The sequence below is a fragment of the Lagenorhynchus albirostris genome, chromosome 11 (assembly GCF_949774975.1).
Source record: "Lagenorhynchus albirostris chromosome 11, mLagAlb1.1, whole genome shotgun sequence".
NCBI classification, from domain to species: domain Eukaryota; kingdom Metazoa; phylum Chordata; class Mammalia; order Artiodactyla; family Delphinidae; genus Lagenorhynchus; species Lagenorhynchus albirostris.
In genome coordinates, this window is record NC_083105.1 from 830971 (window position 1) to 852652 (window position 21682).

General features: G+C 65.3%; 1 protein-coding gene across 6 annotated transcripts in view; it reads left to right on the forward strand.

The window, feature by feature from the left end:
• Window positions 1-20534, forward strand: part of PLXNB2 (plexin B2) — a 29492-nt gene extending 8958 nt beyond the window's left edge. The window contains exons 2-39 of one of the 6 annotated variants that reach the window (XM_060165061.1): window positions 2636-2688; window positions 4675-4826; window positions 6749-7835; window positions 8209-8391; window positions 8486-8614; window positions 9156-9256; window positions 9350-9476; window positions 9930-10083; window positions 10509-10623; window positions 10694-10802; window positions 10878-10979; window positions 11435-11527; window positions 11864-11945; window positions 12028-12188; window positions 12304-12452; window positions 12610-12718; window positions 12933-13069; window positions 13262-13432; window positions 13897-14026; window positions 14112-14339; window positions 14474-14650; window positions 14746-14885; window positions 14979-15079; window positions 15193-15422; window positions 15507-15688; window positions 16090-16156; window positions 16317-16463; window positions 17040-17196; window positions 17334-17434; window positions 17514-17598; window positions 17756-17910; window positions 17990-18150; window positions 18233-18380; window positions 18780-18844; window positions 19059-19134; window positions 19495-19569; window positions 19657-19795; window positions 19974-20534. In XM_060165061.1, coding sequence (XP_060021044.1) covers window positions 6762-7835; window positions 8209-8391; window positions 8486-8614; window positions 9156-9256; window positions 9350-9476; window positions 9930-10083; window positions 10509-10623; window positions 10694-10802; window positions 10878-10979; window positions 11435-11527; window positions 11864-11945; window positions 12028-12188; window positions 12304-12452; window positions 12610-12718; window positions 12933-13069; window positions 13262-13432; window positions 13897-14026; window positions 14112-14339; window positions 14474-14650; window positions 14746-14885; window positions 14979-15079; window positions 15193-15422; window positions 15507-15688; window positions 16090-16156; window positions 16317-16463; window positions 17040-17196; window positions 17334-17434; window positions 17514-17598; window positions 17756-17910; window positions 17990-18150; window positions 18233-18380; window positions 18780-18844; window positions 19059-19134; window positions 19495-19569; window positions 19657-19761 — 5526 coding nt within the window. In that variant the 5' untranslated portion in view covers window positions 2636-2688; window positions 4675-4826; window positions 6749-6761 and the 3' untranslated portion in view covers window positions 19762-19795; window positions 19974-20534. Of the gene's footprint in view, window positions 1-2635; window positions 2689-4259; window positions 4320-4674; window positions 4827-6748; window positions 7836-8208; window positions 8392-8485; window positions 8615-9155; window positions 9257-9349; window positions 9477-9929; window positions 10084-10508; window positions 10624-10693; window positions 10803-10877; window positions 10980-11434; window positions 11528-11863; window positions 11946-12027; window positions 12189-12303; window positions 12453-12609; window positions 12719-12932; window positions 13070-13261; window positions 13433-13896; window positions 14027-14111; window positions 14340-14473; window positions 14651-14745; window positions 14886-14978; window positions 15080-15192; window positions 15423-15506; window positions 15689-16089; window positions 16157-16316; window positions 16464-17039; window positions 17197-17333; window positions 17435-17513; window positions 17599-17755; window positions 17911-17989; window positions 18151-18232; window positions 18381-18779; window positions 18845-19058; window positions 19135-19494; window positions 19570-19656 lie in introns of those variants that run through there. The other 5 variants (XM_060165062.1, XM_060165057.1, XM_060165058.1 and 2 more) reach the window with 5 other exon arrangements.
• The last annotated feature ends 1148 nt before the right edge of the window (window positions 20535-21682 follow it).

Sequence of the window (21682 nt, forward strand, 5' to 3'; positions counted from 1 at the left end):
AGTGACAGTCCTGCAGGGCCAGGTCAGGATGGGTGTCTCAGGCTTCTGACGGATGGGCAGGAGTTTCCCAGGGGGAACAGCAAAAGCAGAGACATGGCGACATCATGGCGTCACCCTGAGTTCCTCCTCCACTGAGGGGACAACCGAAGGATTTCTGCACACGGATTCACTTACACCTCGCGGCAGCCCACTTGGGTTGGTGCTGTTATTACCCCCCATGTCACACCCGGGAAACTGAGGCACAGTGTAAGTTTGTAAAGAGCCCACATAAGCCAGGTAGGAGGAGACAGACCTGGGGTTTGAACCCCATAATATGGCTCCAGAGTGCAGCCCCTGAGGCCCCTCTGGGCAGCAGCACTGGGGGTGTGGTTGTGGGGTGGGGGGACCCCATGGCCTCAGGGGCCTGTGGGTGTTCAGGACAGTGGCCTTCATCTGAGATAGAAGGAGTGACCCTCCAGAGCAGAGGCAGGATGGCCACGCTGGGGCAGCTGGGGGCCAGGACAGGGTGGCTGAGGCCGGGTTAGGAGAGGGGAAGGGGAGGGGGTCAAGCTTCCTTCTGGAGGAAGTGCTGGCTGGAGGAGCCTGATGCTGGGAGGAGAAATTGGAGGGTCTGAGAGGTGGGTCCACCCCAGTGGGTCACTTGGGGCAGGTCTGTCGAGGGGTGAGGTGGTGGCTGTGGAGGCTGGGTGTGTGGGCTCATGAAGAGGGTGTCCCTTGGAAGAGGCTAGCCTCCCTTGGCGACACCTGCAGCACGCACACCCCCGGCCAGGGAGGGGCCTGGGCCAGTGGAGGGCGGTGCACAGGGCACACGGAGGCCAGAGTGATGTCCCTTCAGGGTGGCAGGTCTGCATGCCCTGTGCCCTCGTGTGCTGTGGACCCCGAGCTCAGCCTCCACCTGGACTGGATGCAGCCTCGAGGCCAGGCCTGGTCCAGATTTCTCATGCGGCTCCATCATCCTGACACCCTGTGGTTTGGCACCTGAGTTTGCCCCTTTCACAAAGGCTGTGTTGTTGAGTGCCTAGGGCAAAACACACCCCTCCCCCTCACACCTGGAGCCCTGAGCCCCTCTTCCTGGGTTAACCCTTCACTGCTCAGCCAGGGGCTGCGGGCACCAGAGGGCTTTCCTGCCTATGTGCGCAAGTGTGGCACCCACCTCCCCGCAGGCCTTGCCCCTGCTGGTCTCCTTTGGACCGGCCGTGGGGCCTCCCAGGCCTGGGCCCTACTCGCAATGTCGTTCCCCACGTTGGGAGAGTGCCTGGGGGGGTACGGGGGGAGCAGGGCCTGACCCTGGTGGAGGAGGTGTTGGGGGAGCGCTGCTGGGGAGGGCAGCCAGGCAGGGAGCCAGTGGGCCATGGCCGAGGAGACCTGGGGAGGAGACCTGGGATAGGCCCGGAGAGATGGCTGGGGTGTGGTCACTGAGTGCCTGGAAAGCCGTGTCCTGAGGCAGAGTGGGGCTGGAGGGGGTCTGATTATTATTATTACACAGACCTCTTTTTATTTAGACAAGTAGTATGTAAATATATCCTTCTCAATTTTTCTTCCAAAACTGGCAAATGAAGTTGCTTTGCTGTCCCAGTCCCCTCCTCCCTGCCCCCCCCCCACCGGCTTCACCTTGACTTTCAACTTGGATGAAGGCTTCTAGAACTTCTCAGTTAAACCATGTGTGTCTGTATCGACACCCACGTGTGGTGATACCTGGAGTTCTGCTCCACAGCCGTCCCCAACAGGTCTGGGCTCCGTTGGGTCGGCATGGCCCACCCACCTTCATCAGCACCATGGTTTTTCAGGGTCCTCTGGTTGCATGCTGGGTGGTTGCCAAATTTTCACTATAATGAACCATGCTGAGAAGTATCCTTGGACTAGTTCTCCCTGTGGGTACACATGGGTGTTTATCCAGGAGAGGATACAATAGCAAGCGTTGCTGAGTGCTACAGTGTAACAGGCTCTCCGGAGGCTTTTCTGGCTGGAATAATTTAGTTCTTACAAACCCCTGGGGGAGCTCACTATGACTGTCTCCACTTCACAGATGGGGAAATGAGGCTCAGAGAAGTTAAATAATTTGCCCAAGGTCACACAGCTAGTAAGTAGAATTGCGGGCTCGTGTGTATGCATGTTCTTCAGAAAGCAAGTTTAATTTTAACGTCTTGGTTTAATAAGCAGACAGTACCGAGAGACTTAACGAGAAGCTGTTCCCTGCCCTTTTCTTCCGCTTTTTTTTCTTCCTTTTTTTTTTTCTTCCTCCTCTTCAGCGCAGCTTGCAGAATCTTAGTTCCCTGACCAAGAATTGAACCCAGGCCCTCAGCAGTGAAAGCGCAGAGTCCTAACCACTGGACCCCCAGGGAATTCCCTCTGCCTTTTTTGAGCAGAGGCAAGAAGGGCGGTGTCAGGCATACACACCAAGTGGGCATGTGTGCACTGGGGTGCTGGGCTAGGGGGTGGGAGGCCAGTGTCTGAGGGGGGGACGTGAGGGCCGGGTGGAGGAGGCTGGAGTTGAGGTTCTCCTGCTCCAGGGTGGCAGAGGCCAGCTGGGGTCCCATGGGCTGTTCCTCGCCCCCCCCAGATGTGGAGCAGAGGAGAGATGAGGCGGTAGGGGCCAGGCTTGTGGTGAGACCACTGTCTCTCCTTTGCTTCCTAGAGGATCTCCATGCTGGCCTGGAGCAGAGACTGAGCTGGACTTCTGGAGCCTGGGTGAGTGACGGCTGGGCACCACCTGGGGAAGGCAGGGGGGCTACAGCCACGCAGTGAAGGCGTCTGGTGTCCCTGAGGCTCTGGTCCGGTCGGGCCCGGTGTGCAAACGTCTGCCCAAACCCAGGTGCCCTAGCTGTGGGGGCCGCTGCCAGGCCCCCCAATTCTCTGATGGGGGGGCCAGGATTTGCTTGGGAGGGGTGGGCTCTGCTGCAAGGCTGGGGCGGTGTGTTTGGGCGCTGGCTGCAGTGCTGGAATCTGGAACGTTAGGGCTGGGAATTTGGGCTGGGGGAGGGGGCGCCTGGCCAGACGCCTTCCTGGCCAGCAGCAGGCTGGAGTCTGTGCGACTTCTTGGAAGTGCACCTCCGGGCTTCGGCCAGGAAGAGGCGTCTGATGCCCCTGAGGAAATCCCCGCTGGCCCGGTGAGCAAGCGGAGGGTCCCAGGCTGCCTTCAAAACAGGAAGCGCCCGTTCCAGGAACGCCAGCCGCAGGAAGCTCTGCCGGGCTGTGCCCGGCACCTCCCGCAAGGACGGCCTGAGCGCTGCCTCTGGTCAGGTGGTTCACCCTTTGCTCCCGTGGGCCTGGCCAGGCAGGTCACCTGAGGCTTTGTTTGTCCCGAAGTGGAGGGAGCTGCTGCCTATCATTGTCACCCGAGTCCCTCCTGCCAGACTGTGTGACCTGGGCTCAGCGTGAGGGGCCCTTGGAACCCCTGGACTTGAGGCTCACTCTGCCCACCACCAAGAGGGGTCCTGGGCCAGGGAGCCCAGGTCTGGCCCTGGCCTGCTTGAGGGGGTGGGGCGGGGGCAGCCGCACAGTCCGGGCCAGTGTTACTGTCAGCAGCAAGACCTGGCCCCGCTCCGTGGCCACACACATGGCTTTCACAGGGCACCTGTGGTCTGCCAGCCCTGGGGGCCCCTGGGGCCAAGGACAGGCTGGGCTTCTGCCCCAGGGCTCAGTCAAGTGGGCGTCAACCAGAGGGAGGCCAGAGCATTCTTTTTTTTTTTTTTGCGGTACGCGGGCCTCTCACTGCTGGGGCCTCTCCCGTTGCGGAGCACAGGCTCCGGACGCGCAGGCCCAGCGGCCATGGCTCACGGGCCCAGCCGCTCCGCGGCGTGTGGGATCTTCCCGGACCGGGGCACGGACCCGCGTCCCCTGCATCGGCAGGCGGACTCTCAACCACTGCGCCACCAGGGAAGCCCCAGAGCATTCTTTTTTATGCACTGTGACCCTTCCATCTCCTGGGTCCTGCCACGTCTGTGAGCTACCAGGACTGAGGCAGGGCTCAGGGTCACAGCAGAGCTCTTTCAGAAGGCGGGGGGCAGGAGTTTCCCCGCTTGGTCGGTTCTGGGTTCAAGTCCTAGGCGCGCTGCCGGCCGGCAGAGGGGCCTGGACACGGGTCCATCGGGGACCAGGGGGCCTGCTTCCATGGGTGGCCTGGGCTCGGGCGGCTCCAGCTCCGGCCGCGGCTCCGCCCCCGCCCGTCCGTCCGCACCCGCAGGTCCGCCCCCGCCCGCCCGCTCCCTCCCTGGGCTCCGGGAACATTCCATTCATTCCCCGCTTGCCGCGGCGGCCCGTGGCTGGAGCCGCAGCCGCCGCCAAAGCCGAGCGGGACCAGAGTCGCGGCGGGGACTCGGGTGAGCGGGGCCGGGGCGGGGTGGGTAGGGCCAGCCTGGGCTCGAGGCCGAGGGGCCTGGACGCCCCCCGCCTCCGCGGCGCCGGGGAGCGGACTTTGCGCCGCGGCGGGCGAGCCAGCGAGCGCGGGGGCGGGGCGGCAGGGAAGCTGGGGCGGCGGGGGAGGGGCGGCGGGGGGCGGGGCCCTGCCGCCTTGCCCTTCCCCGCCCCCGCTCCCCGGGCCCTGAGCGAAGGTACCAGAGGGTGCGTGAGCGCCCGGGGCCTCTCCTGGCGCGCCTGGTTCTGTGCAGTCCTGGCGTCGCGGGCGTCCCGGCTCCCGCCTGGGGATTTTCTGAACTGCACCCTCCTCTCCCCTAGACGGCCTCAGTTGCCCGCGGAGACGAGCGGAGTCTGCGGTGGCAGAGGCCCGCCTCCGCCCAGGATCTGCACAGTCTGCGCGCGGTCCTGTGAACTCTTCCTGTCTTTGACCAAAGGCACCATCTCCTCCCCGACCTGATCACCTCGTCTTGGTGCGGCCTGGGGTCACCCTGTCTCCTCATCCCACCGCCTTCTCTTAGGCCATTTTCAGCTCCTTCCCAGGTCCCCGCTGCCTCCTGGACACTGTCAAGCCAGCAGCTCGTGCGGAGGCCTGTGGGGTCCCCAGGGGCCCGGCAGGAACTGAGCACTCCAGAGCAAGGGGCTTCAGTGCACAGCTGAGGGGCGCCTTCCCCAGCCTGTCAGTGCCCGGTGGTGATTCTGGGGTGCTTTGTCACTGGCTTTGTGACACTTGTTCTGGCTTTGTCACTGGGCTTTGTCCCTTGGTTGCTTCTTGGTTATGCTTCCTCCAGGGGCTTGAGGAATGTTGTGGAGACTCAGAACAGAGGGATGCAGTGGGGGATAGAAAACAGCCACAGCCTGGCCGGGGGGCTTCCTAGTGGCTCGGGCAAAGAAGGAAGCTGGCTTGATGTGAGAATCACAGGGTCCATCCTATTCCAGTCAGCACAGCTTTGCCCAAAGCCAGTGCCCCCAAAGAAATGTCTCCCCTGGCCATGGAGCAGAGCAGACAGCCTTCTGCCTTCCTGGAGGAGGAGGACTCAGGGCGGGGCAGGGCAGGCTGTCAAAGGGGGGGAAAAAAGTAATTGTTTCTTGAGGGAATGAGCGCGTTTCCAGGGCGGTGGTGTTTGAGGGGGCCGTAGGGGGCGTGTCAGCTCCTCTGTAGAGGTGCAGCAGCCGTGGGGGGAGTCTGGGAGGCCACCGCCACCGGCCACCCTCTCACAATCTGTGCCTGAGCCCCTCATGACCCTCTGCCGTTGGGGTCAGTCTCCACGCGGCATGGACAGCTGCCCTAAATGTCCTGCCGGGCACAGGCCCCCTCAGGGAAGGTTCCGGCGGGTCCAGGAGTGAGGGCTCACGCACAGATTGTGAGAGGGTGGCCGGTGGGGGTGGCGGCCAAGACCACTTTAGGGGATTCTGATCAGGGTACCGAGGGCGGCGATCGTGCTGGACCACCCCAAGGTGGGAGGGGCCTCCATGCTGGGGACTCTGAGCCCACCCTTGGCCTTAGTAGCTCGCCCCCATACATCCAGAGACACGCACGGGCGCGCGCACATACGCAGGGCCGTGTGTGTGCTCGGATGGACACCCGCACCCTGATGTGGCCTGCCCCGGCCCTGCACGCAGCACCCCCCGCGGCCTCCGGGGTCCCCCCTCAGAGACCTGGTTCACCCCAGAACACCCTCCCAGGACCTGCGTCCGGCGTGCCTGCGTCTGAGGGTCTGCCCTGGGCAGGGCACAGGCAGGGCGGGTGGATTGCTGGGGCCCTCCTGCTGGTTCATCAGGGGAAGCGGGGTTGGAGGCAGGGCCTGGAAGGCTTGGTGAGAGGGTGGGGAGGCAGGCCCACCAGTGGCTCTGCTGCTGCCTGTCAGATTACACCGTGTGTGCCGAGAGTCAGGCATAGAGCAGGTGTGTGGCCCACCTGTTTGCATGTTCAGGGCCTGTCGGTCAGCTTGGGTCTGTGCTCTGGACAGTGTGGAGCACCTGGGGCTCTTGGGGTCATGGGGTGCGAGGGTGGGCACATGAGTGAGTGTCTGGGAGACTTTCTGGAGGAGGTGCTCTTTTGCCTTGGAGGTGGGCCTGAAGGTGCTTTGCGAACCTGGGGGCAGAGGACAGGGTGCAGTCCTCCGGGGGCGGCTGCACCCAGGCCTGGAGCTGCAGTGCTGGTGGCCTGGCCCCTCAGCGGTTAGGTTACAGGTGTTCCTTCTTGAGGAGGGCTGGGAGATGATCTCCTTAGAGATGAGAGTGCGTGTGTCTGGCCAGATGGGTGGGAAGGCAGGGAAGGGATCGTGGGCTCGGGCGGGCTGCGGGCTGGGCAGGGTCAGGCACCGGGGGCTTCCTGTGGGGTGGGGTGGGTCCTCCAGGCTGGGGCTCCCCTGACCCTCCTCCCTTCCCACAGGGTGCCAGGGGCAATGGCGCTGCAGCTCTGGACCCTGACCCTCCTGGGCCTGGCGGGCACAAGTGCAAGCCTGCGGTCCCGCAAGCTGGACTTCTTCCGCAGCGAGACAGAGCTGAACCACCTGGTGGTGGACGAGGTGTCGGGCGTGGTGTACGTGGGGGCGGTGAACGCGCTCTACCAGCTGAGTGCCGACCTGCAGCTGGAGCAGCGGGCGGCCACGGGCCCGGCCCTGGACAACAAGAAGTGCACGCCGCCCATCGAGGCGAGCCAGTGCCACGAGGCCGTGCAGACTGACAACGTCAACCAGCTCCTGCTGCTCGACCCCTCCCGGAACCGCCTCATCGAGTGCGGCAGCCTCTTCAAGGGCATTTGCGCCCTGCGTTCCCTGAGCAACATCTCCTCGCTCCTCTTCTACGAGGATGGCAGTGGCGAGAAGTCCTTCGTGGCCAGCAACGACGAGAGCGTGGCCACCGTGGGGCTGGTGAGCACAACGGGCCCAAGCGGCGAGCATGTGCTCTTTGTGGGCAAGGGCAACGGGCCCCACGACAACGGCATCATTGTGAGCACGCGCCTGCTGGACCGGACGGAGGGCAGGGAGGCCTTTGAGGCCTACACGGACCACGCCACCTACAAGGCCGGCTACCTGTCCACAAACACACAGCAGTTCGTGGCTGCCTTCGAGGATGGCCACTACGTCTTCTTCGTCTTCAACCAGCAGGACAAGCACCCGGCCCGGAACCGCACGCTGCTGGCGCGTATGTGCAAGTACGACCCGTTCTACTACTCCTACCTGGAGGTGGACCTGCGCTGCCTGGGCCCCGACGACACCCGGGTCCCCGCCTTCGGCACCTGCCTGGCGGCCTCCGTGGCCCGGCCAGGCGCCACTGGGGTGCTCTACACTGTCTTCAGCACAGATGGCCGGGGTGGCGGGGGGCCACGGGCGGGCCTCTGCCTGTTCCCACTGGACGAGGTCCACAGCAAGATGGAGACCAGCCGCGACGCCTGCTACACGGGCACCCGGGAGGCGGGCCGGGACACCTTCTACAAGCCCTTCCACGGCGAGATCCAGTGTGGTGGCCACGGGTCGGTATGTGGCCTCAGCACGTTCTCCCACGGGCTTAGACCACGCGCGTGTGGTTCTGCGCGTGGCACTGCTTGCCGTGTCCACGTCCCACATGCTTGTGAAGGCCGGTGTGTGTGTGTGCGCGTGTGTGTGTGTGTGTGTGTGCGCGTGTACGTGTGTGTCCCTGCGGACAGGTGAGCGTGAGATGTAGGTGCCACTTCTCCCAGGTGTCAGCCATGCTGGGCATTGGGTTTTGGAGCAGTGAGCACGTGGGTAGGGGCCCTGCCTGCCTGGGCCGGTCCTGGGGGACGTGTGCAGGGCCGCGAGTGCTGGGAGTCGTGGTGGGGAGAGGCCTCGGGCGGGGGTCTGCACCCACCGTTGACGCCATGGTCCATAGGGTGCCAGTGAGAGTTTCCCGTGTGGCTCAGAGCACCTGCCCTACCCGCTGGGCAGCCGAGACGGACTCTCAGCCGTAGCCGTGCTGCACCGTGGAGGCCTGAACCTGACAGCTGTGACAGTGACGACCGAGAATGGCCACACCATCGCCTTCCTGGGCACCTCGGACGGCCGGGTCCTCAAGGTGAGGCCCAGGGCTGGGGCAGGGTGGTTTCCGGAGGGGTCCTCAGTGCACGAGGCCCCCAGCCCTCACCGTGCACCTGCTCTCGTGCCCACAGGTGTACCTCGCTCCAGATGGCAGCTCCGCGGAGTATGGCTCTGTCCTTGTGGAGATCAACAAGAGAATCAAGAAGGACCTGGTGCTGGCCGCAGACCTGGCCAGTCTGTACGCCATGACCCAGGACAAGGTTGGCCTGTGGAGCCTGGGAGGAGGGGCCTTGGTGGTCCAGCCCCTAGAGACACGCAGAGCATGCTGGGAGGGGGCCCAACTGTCATCTCCCTGGGTCCTGACAGTGTCTCTCAAGCACCTTTCCCGTCTTTGAAACCGTTTCTCGCTGTTCTGTATCTCCGGCCCGGCCTTGGGCCCTTCCTGACCAGAGGATCAGTGCTCTAAGTGGGCCTTCCCCAAGTGCAAACAGGGAGGCGCAGGGCCCCAGGCAGCTTCTGTGAGCTCAGACGGTGGGGGACATGGGCCCCGGGCTCCTGCGCCACCCGATCCTGGGTCAGGTCCAGCCTCCCGGCCGGGTCCCACACAACCTGGACAGCAGCTGCTGCCTGGAGCCCTCACTGCCCAGCCTTGAGTCGTGTCGAGGCTTCTAAGCCTTAGCGGTAAAGGTGGGATCAAGCTGGTGGTCCCGGGAAAGTCTGGCGTCTGAGCGAGGTCCTTCGTGGCTGCTGGCCCGACACCTGCGGCGGCCGTAGTCCCGCTCACCGCCCCGGTGCCCCCAGGTGTTCCGGCTCCCCGTGCAGGAGTGTGAGAGCTTTTCCACCTGCGCCCAGTGCCGCAGCTCACAGGACCCCTACTGCGGCTGGTGTGTCGTCGAGGGACGGTGAGCATCCGGGAGTCTGGGGTGCTCGGCCCAGCCTGGGTCCGGGGGTGCCGCCCCACCCTGAGGGCTCACGGGTGCCCCCTGCCCCCGCAGATGCACCAGGAGGGCTGAGTGCCCGCGGGCTGAAGAGAGTAGCCACTGGCTGTGGAGCCGCAGTGAGGCCTGCGTGGCCGTCACCGAGACCCAGCCGCAGAACATGAGCCGCCGGGCGCAGGGAGAGGTGTGCGGTGGGGGTGGAGGCAGGGGCGCTGCTGGCCGGGCGCAGGGAGAGGTGTGCGGTGGGGGTGGAGGCAGGGGCGCTGCTGGCCTGGGGCTGTGGGGACGGCAGGAGACCCGCGTAGTATCTCGCTCCTGGCCTGGACGGCGGTGCTGAGCCTGGGGACAGGGACCCCATCCTTTGTTGGGTCCCCTGGCCCCTTTGACCCGAGGGGCTTCTGAGAATCCAGGGCAGACCCAGGCCCTGTCCCAGGAGTGGCTTAGGTGACCACAGAGGGGCCCATTCAGATGAAATGGAGCCAGGTTCTAGAGGGTTCTCCAGGGGGCAGGTGTACACATACAGGAGGGCGGCCGGAGAATGGCCAGAGGCCAGGGGCTCAGGGCGGGGGCGGGAGGTTGCCTGCACCCTGAGGCTGGGCAGAGGAGTCCTGCTGTGAGCTGAGTGGCCCTTCCGCAGGTGCACCTGACCGTCAGTCCCCTCCCAGCCCTGAGCGAGGAGGACAAGCTGCTGTGCCTCTTCGGTGAATCACCGCCACACGTGGCGAGCATGCAGGGGGGCGCCGTGGTCTGCAACTCCCCGAGCAGCATCCCCAGCACGCCGCCTGGCCAGGGTGAGGCCCCGCCCGAGCCTGTCCCCTGAGCATTTGGGGCAGCGGAGGACGGCTCACTGGTGAAGATGGGGGCCACGCGGTGACATGGCTGGGACCTGGCAGGCGCTCTGCCCCAGATGCCCAGGAACCACGGCCCTCGGTGCCTGCAGGGACAGAGCGAGGGCCCAGCAGCGCAGAGCCCTGGGGAGCGACACACGAGCCGAGATCTGATAGCGGCGGCGGGTCCTGCTGAGCCCTGCGGGGCCCCACTCAGACCAGGGTCTCCACACGCGGCCTCCCGTTCTCTGCTGGGTCGCCTGTGGGGAGCTCTGATGGAAGGAGGAGTTGGGGCCGGGGGGGCCCAGTTCCGGCTTCCTGTTCCCCCCAGCCCAAGCCCGCCTCCCCCTGCGGCCCCGCCTGACGCTGGCCCCACCTGCTGTCCACAGATCACGTGGCTGTGACCATCCAGCTTCTCTTCAAACGCGGCAACGTCTTCCTGACCTCCCACCTGTACCCCTTCTACGACTGCCGAGTGGCCATGAGCCTGGAGGAGAACCTGCCGTGAGTGCCCCTGCCTGCCCCTCCCAGCCCCCGCTGCGGACCGCACACTTCTCACCACCCTCTCCTCCAGGTGCATCTCCTGTGCTAGCAACCGCTGGACCTGCCAGTGGGACCTGCGCTACCACGAGTGTCGGGAGGCCTCGCCCAACCCTGAGGATGGCATCGTCCGTGCCCACATGGTGAGGGGCCGCGAGGGCACGTGGGCCAGGCTGCTCGGCCGACGCCAGCAGCACCTGACCAGCCCTGCCCCCCAGGAGGACGACTGCCCCCAGTTCTTGAACCCCAGCCCGCTGGTCATTCCCATGAACCACGAGACGGCGGTGACCTTCCAGGGCAAGAACCTGGACACGGTGAAGGTGCGGGGGGCTTGTGGGGCCCTGGCTAACCAGTGAGGCCAGGCCTGGGGGTCCCAGCAGGGGCCGTGATGGCTGGTGGGGAGGCACAGGCTTGTTCAGAGCCGTCCTCCTGCAGACCAGAAGCTAAGCGCCGGGGCCCATCCAGCCTTCTGCGGCTCAGGGCCCAGCACGTGAGGGAGGCAGAGGGGTCAGAGGGTGGACGTGGGGACATCTGGACGGGCCTCGAGGGTTTAGGGCGTGCAGGGGCTGGGCAGCCAAGTGCCACTCAGGAGGGAGCAGGGCGGTGAGTCTGGGTGTTGACCGTGGCGGGGCCTGTGAGCGGCTGGGTGTCAGTCGGGATGGGGGCGCCCAAGCTGGCCCGGGAGCTGTGTGGGGCACGGCAGGCCCCGGGGCCCAGGGCGGGCATGTGAGACGCGCTGGCCCGCCTCGGGTATCCTGACTGGCCTGTCTGGCAGAGCTCCTCCCTGCGCGTGGGCAGTGACCTGCTCAAGTTTGAGGAGCCAGTCAGCACACAGGAGCAAGGAACCTTCTCCTTTCGGACCCCAAAGGTACGCCTCCCGGGGTGGGTGGGCCAGGCTGGTGGACCCCGAGGGCTGGCCCTGCGGGGGCTGCCCAGTTACCTCCGGGGCTTGAGGGGTGGGGCGGGGGCAGGCTCACCAGCTGCCCTTCTGGGGAAGCGGGGCCGGCAGGCAGGTGTGGCCTCAGAGCATCCCTGGGCCTCCCGTCTCCCTGGAATCCAAGTCATCCTCAGTCTCTGAGCCTCCAGCTTCTAGCCACCTGGAGGCCTCCCCTTGCTGCCCGTCAGCTGTGAGGGGACACACGGTGGTCACTCTCGGGGGCTCGGGTGGGAGGCGGGGGTGCAGCGTGTCCCTGTGTGCCCCCAGCTCTCCCACGATGCCAACGAGACGCTGCCCCTGCATCTGTATGTCAAGTCCTACGGCAAGAATATTGACAGCCGGCTCCAAGGTGGGTGGGGTGGGCAGCTGGGCTGGTGGGCGGGCAAGGGCAGCAGGGCGGCCCTGCTGACGGCCAGCTTCTCCCTCCGCAGTGACCCTCTACAACTGCTCCTTCGGCCGCAGCGACTGCAGCCTGTGCCTGGCCGCTGACCCTGTCTACAGGTGTGTGTGGTGCAGCGGGCAGAACAGGTGTGTGTACGCGGCCCTGTGTGGTAACGCCACCTCCGAGTGCCCACCGCCCGTCATCACCAGGGTAAGCCCCCTTACCCCTGACCTCCCTGGCAGGAGGGACTCCAGCCCGGCCCGGGACCAGCTGCGCAGCCTGGCCTGTCCCAGCCACCAGGTCAGCCGGGCTCTGCCAATTTCAGATCCAGCCTGAGACCGGTCCGCTCGGCGGAGGCATTCGCGTCACCATCCTTGGGTCAAATCTGGGGGTCAGAGCAGACGACGTGAAGAGGGTCACCGTGGCTGGCCGGAACTGTGCCTTTGAGCCAGAACGCTACTCCGTGTCCACCCGGTGAGTGGGCAACCTGGGCCCTCCGAGCTGGGCCAGGCCCTACCCTGGGGGGCCGGGGGACTGGGGGGATGGAGAGGAAGGACACGGTGCAGGTATGCGTGGGTGCCCAGGGCTTGCACACACACAGAGTGTGCCCACCTGCCTGCCACCCATGCAGGATCGTGTGCACCATCGAGGCTGCAGAGGCGCCCTTCACGGGGGGCGTCGAGGTGGACATCAGCGGGAAGCTCGGCCATTCGCCTCCCCATGTCCAATTCACCTATCAGGTAAGCGCCCGGCAGGTGGCTCTTGCAGGTCAGGACAAATGTGGGTGGGATCTGGGGGGCCATGCGCTGACTCGGGGTGAGGCGAGGCTGTGCCCCTGCCTCTTTCTGACAACGGTCATGGCCCAGTCGAGGCCCGGGAGGGAGGGCCGCAGCCCTGCCGCCCCAGCCCTGCCGCCCCAGCCCTGAGTCAAATGTCCCTGCTTTTCTCTTCTAGCAGCCCCAGCCCCTCAGTGTGGAGCCAAAGCAGGGGCCACAGGCGGGCGGCACCATGTTGACCATCAATGGTACCCACCTGGACACAGGCTCTGAGGAAGACATGCGGGTGACCCTCAATGACATCCCTTGTAAAGTGTGGGTGTCACCCACAGGCCGCCAAATCCTGGTCTGCCCTGGTCCTGGGGACAGGGTGAGGGCCCTCTGGCCGTGACCCTGTGTCTATCCTGGAGGGGGCAGTGGAACCAACCAGACCCACTGACCCACTGGCCTGGGGCTGCGGGCGGTCCCAGGGTGGGGCTGGCATTGACTGGCGATCCCCACCCCCAGGACGCAGTTTGGGGCACAGCTTCAGTGTGTCACCGGCCCCCAGGCGGCTCCGGGAGAGCTGCCCTTAAAGATTTACTATGGGGGCTCCGAAGTGCCCAGCCCTGGCGTCACCTTCACCTACCGTGAGAACCCAGTCCTGCGGGCCTTCGAGCCGCTGCGAAGCTTTGTCAGGTGAGACCTCTTCCCCCCTCCGTGGCAGGTGCCCCCCACTCCCACACTGCTGGCCACACCCACCCCATCTAGCTATTTCCCAGGTGCCCTCTGCTCACTGGGCTTGTGAGGATATGGCAGAGCTGGTCTGGGTGACAGGAGGAGGCCTCCAAAAATCCCCACTGTACCCCCAGGTCGGGCAGGCCCGACATCCCGCCTCCACCTCCCCCCGCCACCCAGCCCAGCCCTGCTTCTGACAGTCCAGGGTGGCGGTGCTCAGTCACGTGCTCTGAGCACACACACCCCACCCCACCCCCCGCCCCTGCCGTTGCAGCAGGTCTGGGCTTGCACACACCTGCAAGGGTATCCAAAAGCAGGGTGGGGGCGGGGACACAGCCTTGCAGGCCACCTGCTCTGGAGCTGGCTGGGCACCTCCCTTGCCCAGGTGTGCCCACTCAGGCACCATCCCCCTCCCTGCCCCCCAGTGGTGGCCGGAGCATCAACGTCACAGGACAGGGCTTCAGCCTGATCCAGAAATTCGCCATGGTGGTCATAGCCGAGCCCCTGCAGTCCTGGAGGCGGCGGCGGGAGGCCGGAGCCCTGCAGCCCGTGACGGTCAGTCGGCGCCCGCTGCTGGGGACACGCCAGGGCAGGATGCAGCCTGTGCCAAGTGGCCTAACGGTCCTGCCTCGGCTCTTAGGTCGTGGGCAGGGAGTACGTGTTCTGCAGTGACTCCAAGGTCGTGTTCTTGTCCCCGGCTGTCCCCGAGGAGCCCGAGGCCTACAACCTCACAGCGCTCATTCAGATGGATGGGCACCAAGCCCTGCTCAGGACTGAGGCTGGTGCCTTTGAGTACGTTGCTGACCCCACCTTCGAGAACTTCACAGGGGGCGTCAAGAAGCAGGTCAACAAGCTCATTCACGCGCGGGTGAGGACCAGTGCAGCCCCGGGGTCAGGTCCTGAGCGGGTGCGTGTAGGGGAGCAGCCCAAGGTCTGGGCTGAGCTGGTCGGGGCATCCCTGAACCCCTCCTGGGCACTGTGGCCCCATCCCCCGCCCCCCAGGGCACCAATCTGAACAAGGCGATGACGATTCACGAGGCCGAGGCCTTCGTGGGTGCCGAGCGGTGCGTCATGAAGACACTGACGGAGACCGATCTGTACTGTGAGCCCCCAGAGGTGCAGCCCCCTCCCAAGCGGCGGCAGAAGCGGGACACGACCCACAACCTGCCTGAGTTCATTGTGCGTGTAGGGTGGGGGCAGGGAGGGGACAGGGCACCGGGCTCTCGTGGTCTCGGCCACGCACCTGTCCTTGCTGACTCCGCCTCTCCACGCAGGTGAAGTTTGGCTCCCGGGAGTGGGTGCTGGGCCGCGTGGAGTATGACACGCGTGTGAGTGACGTGCCACTCAGCCTCATCCTGCCGCTGGTCATCGTGCCCATGGTGGCCGTCATCGCCGTGTCTGTCTACTGCTACTGGTGAGCCTCTCCCCCGGCAGCCTCAGCCCCTTGGCCACACCCACCGGCCAGCACAATCCAGGCCAGGTCCCAGGAGCTTCCCTGTGCCCCCAGGAGGAAGAGCCAACAGGCAGAGCGCGAGTACGAGAAGATCAAGTCCCAGCTGGAGGGCTTGGAGGAGAGCGTGCGTGACCGCTGCAAGAAGGAGTTCACAGGTCGGGGCCGCCCTGCAGGTCCCGGGGAAGGAGGGCTCGGAAGAGGCGGCATTGCGAGGGACGGAGGAGGGGGGCTGCCGGCGGGCGAATGCCTCACCACGACCTCCCTGCAGACCTGATGATTGAGATGGAGGACCAGACCAACGACGTGCACGAGGCAGGCATCCCCGTGCTGGACTATAAGACCTACACCGACCGCGTCTTCTTCCTGCCCTCCAAGGACGGCGACAAGGACGTGATGATCACGGGCAAGCTGGACATCCCTGAGTCACGGCGGCCCTTGGTGGAGCAGGCGCTCTACCAGTTCTCCAACCTGCTCAACAGCAAGTGCTTCCTCATCAACGTGAGCGGGGCGGGGCCGTGAGGGGCGGGGCCTCTGGAGCGAGGGGGCGGGGCGGGGCGGGGCTCTGACTGGCCTCCCCCACAGTTCATCCACACCTTGGAGAACCAGCGGGAGTTCTCGGCCCGCGCCAAGGTCTACTTTGCGTCGCTGCTGACGGTGGCGCTGCACGGGAAGCTGGAGTACTACACGGACATCATGCGCACGCTCTTCCTGGAGCTCATGGAGCAGTATGTGGTGGCCAAGAACCCCAAGCTGATGCTGCGCAGGTGTGTGGGGAAGGGCAGAGGCCGCGGTGGGGGGTGGTAGGGGGTGGCAGTGGGGCAGCACAGGCTTGTCGGGGCACCTGGTTTGCCAGCAAGTACAGCCAGTGCCAGTGAGTAGGGCAGAGGGATGGCGGGGGGGCATCGCTGCTGGCATGTGGTCTGTGCTGGCCACTTATCTGCTCCCCCTTCTCATCAGCCCTTTGTAGGATGGGGTGGAAGATGAAAGGCCCACCCTGAGGGGGCTGGGAGATTGGTCACTGCAGGCAGTAAATGTACAGACTGACGGAGACTCTGGCCTGGGTGGAGGCTGGGCTGCTCTGAGGGTGGTCTGGGTACTTGGAAGAGCCAGCTGATCCTAGGGGCACTAAAGGGCCCCTCAACACAAGGCCTTTCTGCATCTCCAGGTCTGAGACAGTGGTGGAGAGGATGCTGTCTAATTGGATGTCCATCTGCCTGTACCAGTATCTCAAGGTGGGCCCCACACAGCCCTGCCAGGGGGTGGGGAGGGACGAGGTGGTGCTGTACCCCCCGAATGCCCACCTCCCTGCGGCCCAGCTCCACCTGGACGGGTTTGCTTCCCACCCTGGCACGATCAGTCCCACCGTGGCTCAGCCGCCCCGTGTTGCTGTAGGACAGCGCAGGGGAGCCGCTGTACAAGCTCTTCAAGGCCATCAAGCATCAGGTGGAGAAGGGACCGGTGGATGCTGTGCAGAAGAAAGCCAAATACACCCTCAACGACACAGGGCTGCTGGGGGACGATGTGGAGTATGCACCCCTGGTGAGCCCCTGGGGCTGGGCGGGCTGCTGGGAGACCTCAGGGGCCGGGTTCCAGGCCAGCCTCAGGACCAGAAGCTGATGCCACTCGCCTCCTTCGTGGACTTGCATTAGAACCCATTCCCCGTGCTGGGCCCACCCGTGCTCAGGGAGGGGCCTGGGTCATGGGTCTCCAGCAGGCTCGTGGGTCACTGGAGAGAGGCTCTAAGTGTCATGACCCCAAGCCAGCTGCCTCCTGGGTGCCCGGGCCTGCTGCAGGCATTTGAGGGGCCTGGGCACACCAAGTGAGTGGTGGTAAACTCGTGCGCGTGTGGAGGTGGTACGTGGTGTGTGCCCCCGTGACGCCTGTGTGTTGCGTGATACCTAGAAGTGAGCAGTCCTCTGCCCTCTGTCCTGCTGAGCCATGGCACGCAGGAAAGGGTGAGGCCTGGGTGCTGAAGGGGCTCCGGATCCCCACCACCACTCCTCCACCCCCGAGGGTGTCGCCACTCGGGGGGAGCCCCAAGACTGCCCCCGGTTTGGGGCGAGCGAGGGCGAGGGCCCCTCCCCAACTGGCCCTTCGTTCTGTGTCCCCTGGCAGATGGTGAGCGTGATCGTCCAGGACGAAGGGGTCGACGCCATCCCTGTCAAGGTCCTCAACTGTGACACCATCTCCCAGGTCAAGGAGAAGATCATTGACCAGGTGTACCGCACGCAGCCTTGCTCCCGCTGGCCCAAGGCTGACAGTGTGGTCCTCGGTGAGCACCACCCTCGTGTGCCTGGCTCTGTGCCCGTGGAAGCCCAGTCGGCCAGGTCGGGTGGGGGATAGCGAGAGGAGGCCCGGACAGGGTGGGCTGTGGCCGGGTTCCAGAAGCTGGGCTGTGTCCTCCCACAGAGTGGCGTCCTGGGTCCACAGCCCAGATCCTGTCAGACCTGGACCTGACCTCTCAGCGGGAGGGCCGGTGGAAGCGCGTCAACACGCTGATGCACTACAACGTGAGTGTGGCGGCCGGGCGGGCCGAAGCCCCTGCTGAGAGCGGGGCAGGCGGGCCGCCCTCATGACTCTGTTCCCCAGGTCCGGGATGGGGCCACTCTTATCCTGTCGAAGGTGGGGGTCTCCCAGCAGCCTGAGGACAGCCAGCAGGACCTGCCTGGGGAGCGTGAGTCCCTTCCCCTTGTCCGGGCCCCTCTGGCCTCTGGAGGTCATCGTGAGCCAGCGTCCGCCCCATGCCGCCGTCTCGGGGGAGCTGTGAGCCCGGCGTGGGACCCAGGCCCCGGGCCCCGGTCCTCGTCCTTCAGCACCCCCCTCCCCCACAGGCCACGCCCTCCTGGAGGAGGAGAACCGGGTGTGGCACCTGGTGCGGCCAACGGACGAGGTGGACGAAGGCAAGTCCAAGCGTGGCAGCATGAAGGAAAAGGAGCGCACCAAGGCCATCACCGAGATCTACCTGACCCGCCTGCTCTCGGTCAAGGTGGGCCGCGGAGGGCGTGTGGGAGGCAGACCTGGGACGGCGCCAGTGGGACGCGCTGAGCCCCGCTCCCGTCCCGCAGGGCACGCTGCAGCAGTTCGTGGACAACTTCTTCCAGAGCGTGCTGGCGCCTGGCCACGCGGTGCCGCCCGCAGTCAAGTACTTCTTCGACTTCCTGGACGAGCAGGCAGAAAAGCACGACATCAAGGACGAGGACACCATCCACATCTGGAAGACCAACAGGTGTGGGCTCCGTGCCTCCACCCACCCCGCCCGCCCTGCTCCAGGCCTTGGCGGCCCCTCACACCCTGTCGTCCCGCCTCAGTTTACCTCTCCGGTTCTGGGTGAACATCCTCAAGAACCCCCATTTCATCTTCGACGTGCACGTCCACGAGGTGGTGGACGCCTCCCTGTCGGTCATCGCACAGACCTTCATGGACGCCTGCACACGCACAGAGCACAAGCTGAGCCGCGTAAGTGCAGCTGCGGGCGGCCCAGCCCGCTTCCTGGCAGCGCGAAGCATCAGGGGAGGGGGCTGTGGTGCAGGTGAGGAGGTCGCTTTGGGGCGTGGATTTGCACAGCGGGGGCTGGAGCTCAGTAGAAAGACAGGTGCAGGGTACCTGGGGCAGAGGGAGGCCCCCTGGGCAGTGGACCTGTGGCAGCCTGGGACCCCGAGCTCCTTCCCTTCCGTGAGAGAGAAAAAGTGAGTTTTACTATTAATCACAAAATGACGAAAACACTGTCAGGTCTGTGGATAGGTAGGGCAGCTACCGCTGTTGGACCCCCATCCCCCGCACACCCCTCTTTCTCTGGGTATCCTGAGCGCGTGCAGGTGTCTCGGCCTGGGTGTCACTTGGCTCTGACCCCCACAGGACTCTCCCAGCAACAAGCTACTCTACGCCAAGGAGATCTCCACCTATAAGAAGATGGTGGAGGAGTGAGTCCCCCCCCACCCCCCAACGAGGCCAGAGCCTGGCTGCCCACCCTCAGCCCCCACCCAGCAGGGCCCCCGGGCGGTGCAGGCCTGTGATCAGGAGGTGGGGCCCGTGGGTAGCTTCGGGTCCAGTGTCCGGGAGCCACCGCCCCCCACCCCACCGTTCCGGTACCCGCCCCCTGCGGCCCACCCTGTGTAACTCCCCCTCCCCTCACAGCTACTACAAGGGGATCAGACAGATGGTGCAGGTCAGCGACCAGGACATGAACACACACCTGGCAGAGATTTCCCGGGTAAGGGTGGCACAGGGGACCCACAAGCTGAGCCCCCCCCAGGATTAGCCCTCCACCACCCCCGCCCCCCCGGAAGGCCCTGCTGCGCGGGCCAGGAGACTGCACGGGGGGCGGGCAAAGTTGTGCCCACGGCGGGGAAAGGAGAGGCGCAGACGAGGGGGCTTGGGGGGCGGCGGGGCTCGCGAGCAGCTCTGAGCCAGCCCCGCCTGCCGTGGGTCTGCATGGGTGGGAGACTCTCTGTCCGCGGTGTGCCGTGGCTGTGCGTGTCACGACTGCCGGGGGGACCCTTCGCGTCTGCCTGCTCCACTGGGAGACAGCCTCCTGTCCCTGGGTCACGCAGCCCTTCCGCCACCCTCCCAGGCGCACACGGACTCCCTGAACACCCTCGTGGCCCTGCACCAGCTCTACCAGTACACGCAGAAGTACTACGACGAGGTAGGGGTCCGGTCCTTCCAGGACGGCCGTGCTCACCCTAACCCTGACCCTGACCCTGGCCTGTGCTCTGACGTGACCCCTCCTCAGATCATCAACGCCCTGGAGGAGGATCCCGCCGCCCAGAAGATGCAGCTGGCCTTCCGCCTGCAGCAGATCGCGGCTGCGCTTGAGAACAAGGTCACGGACCTCTGACTGCGACCTCCACCGTCATGGTCTCGGGACACAGGTGTGTGACACCCACTGCCGGGCGCTGGGCGGCCCCGGGGGAGCACGGCCAAGCGGGCAGGACTCAGCCCTTCTCTCTCTGGCAGAGGAAGAGCCCCCGGGCTTCCGAGTGTGTGCGTGGCAGGGGGGCCCCCACCTCAGCATTTGTAGCCTCATAGCACCCTTCTCCTGAGCAATAGTGCCGGGCGCCCACCAGCACCAGTTCCCTCCTGCAGAACCAGCATCGGGGGTGTCTCCTTCAAGCCTCCTGAGTGATTCGAAAACGTGCCTTATGTCCCCGGCGCCACGCTGGGTTGCTGGGGGCAGTCGGGCCTCAGCCCCCCTCCCCAGGCACCAGCAGCCGCCTCAGATACCTGGGTTGGGCCTTTTGGGGTGAGGTCTGAGTGCCCTCGGCCCCCAGGACCTAGTGCCCAGACTCTGTCCGTCTGCCCTACCTGGACTGGGGCAGAAAAGTGGTACGATGCCTTCCTGACCTCGCTGGCCTGCCCTGCGGGGCACTGGCACTCCCGGGGGACTCCGTGCTGCAGGCCCCACCTCAAAGGTCAAGCTGGACGTCAGACGTCGAGGCCCAGGCGGCCAGAAGGGACCCAGCAGACTGGGGATCAGGGTCCCAGCCTGTCAGACAGGCTGACCTGGAGGCCCTGCCCAGGTCCGGGGGGCCGGGAGCAGCTCCGCCAGGACACCCGCAACCCTTTTTGTAAATCTTGTTAATTGTCAATCAAATACAGCTGTCTTTTTCACTCTGCTGGTTGGCTGGGTTCTTCCCGGGGCTGCCGACCCGCCGTCCCTACACACCTGCCCCGTTTTGGTACCGGGCCTGTCCTGCCCACGGCCTCCCTTCCTGTGCACTCCTGGCCCCAGATGCTCACCTGAAGGTGGGCCCGTGTGGCCTCGCGCACCCACCCCACAGTCCCTGGCTCCCCTGGGCCAGGCCTGCTGGGTGTGCTGAGGCAGCCCGTCCACGGCCACCAGCTCGGCCGAGTCCACGCCTTCCTGCTGCCCCAGCAGGACAGGATGGTGGTCAGGGCTGGGAGGTGAGCGCTGGGGTGCAAACCTGTCCCAGAGGCACATCCTGGTGCACCCCAGCACTGAAAGTGATCCTGAAGCAGGTGGGGGTTCCAAGGGCACAGGGCGGCGGCCCCGCCCCCCACGGTGCGGGATTGGGCCCGCTTGGGCGCCACCTGGTGGCAGGGGTGGGCGTGGCGCGAGCTCTCGGGGACCTGTTTTCTCCTTCCTGAGGTGCGGTGCCTCACAGGTGTGGTCCACCCAGCACACATTTAGTAAGGCCCTACTGGGTGCAGACCCCACTGGACACGGTGGTTCCTGGAGGGAGGCCCTGTGTCCCCCTGCTCGAGGCTGTGGGGCCATTAGGGTCAGCTCCTCCTGGGGTCCCAGGCACCTGAGAGCAAGAGGCACCTTTGTTGTAGGAAGGAGGGGCTTCTCCCAGAGGCAGGCCATGTGGGGAGGCAGACTGCTCCCAACCCCCGTGTTGCACACAGGGCAGGAGCCGTGAGATGCGCTCCTCTGTGGCCAGTCAGGCACACGTACCGTGACCACACGGGCGTGCGCGTGTGCATGCACACGCAGCACCAGCGCGTTGGGCCCCTCACTCGTTCACTCAACACGCGTGGTCCTGGGCACTAGGGACACAGCAGTAAAGGCGGCAGAGAGGGCCTTCCTTGAGGGAGCCCTTGTGTTCCAAGAATACCAACCCTAGCAGAAAAGGGATTTAGTGGCTCCGTAAAGGCAAGCGAACGGGTCCAGCTTCAGATATGGCTGGATCCAGGTGCTCACATGTCTTTGGGTTCCATCTATCTGAACTTCTCCCCAACACGTGCTCCTTTATTCTCAGACACCTGGGACGCTGGTGGCAGGGCACCCCAGCCTG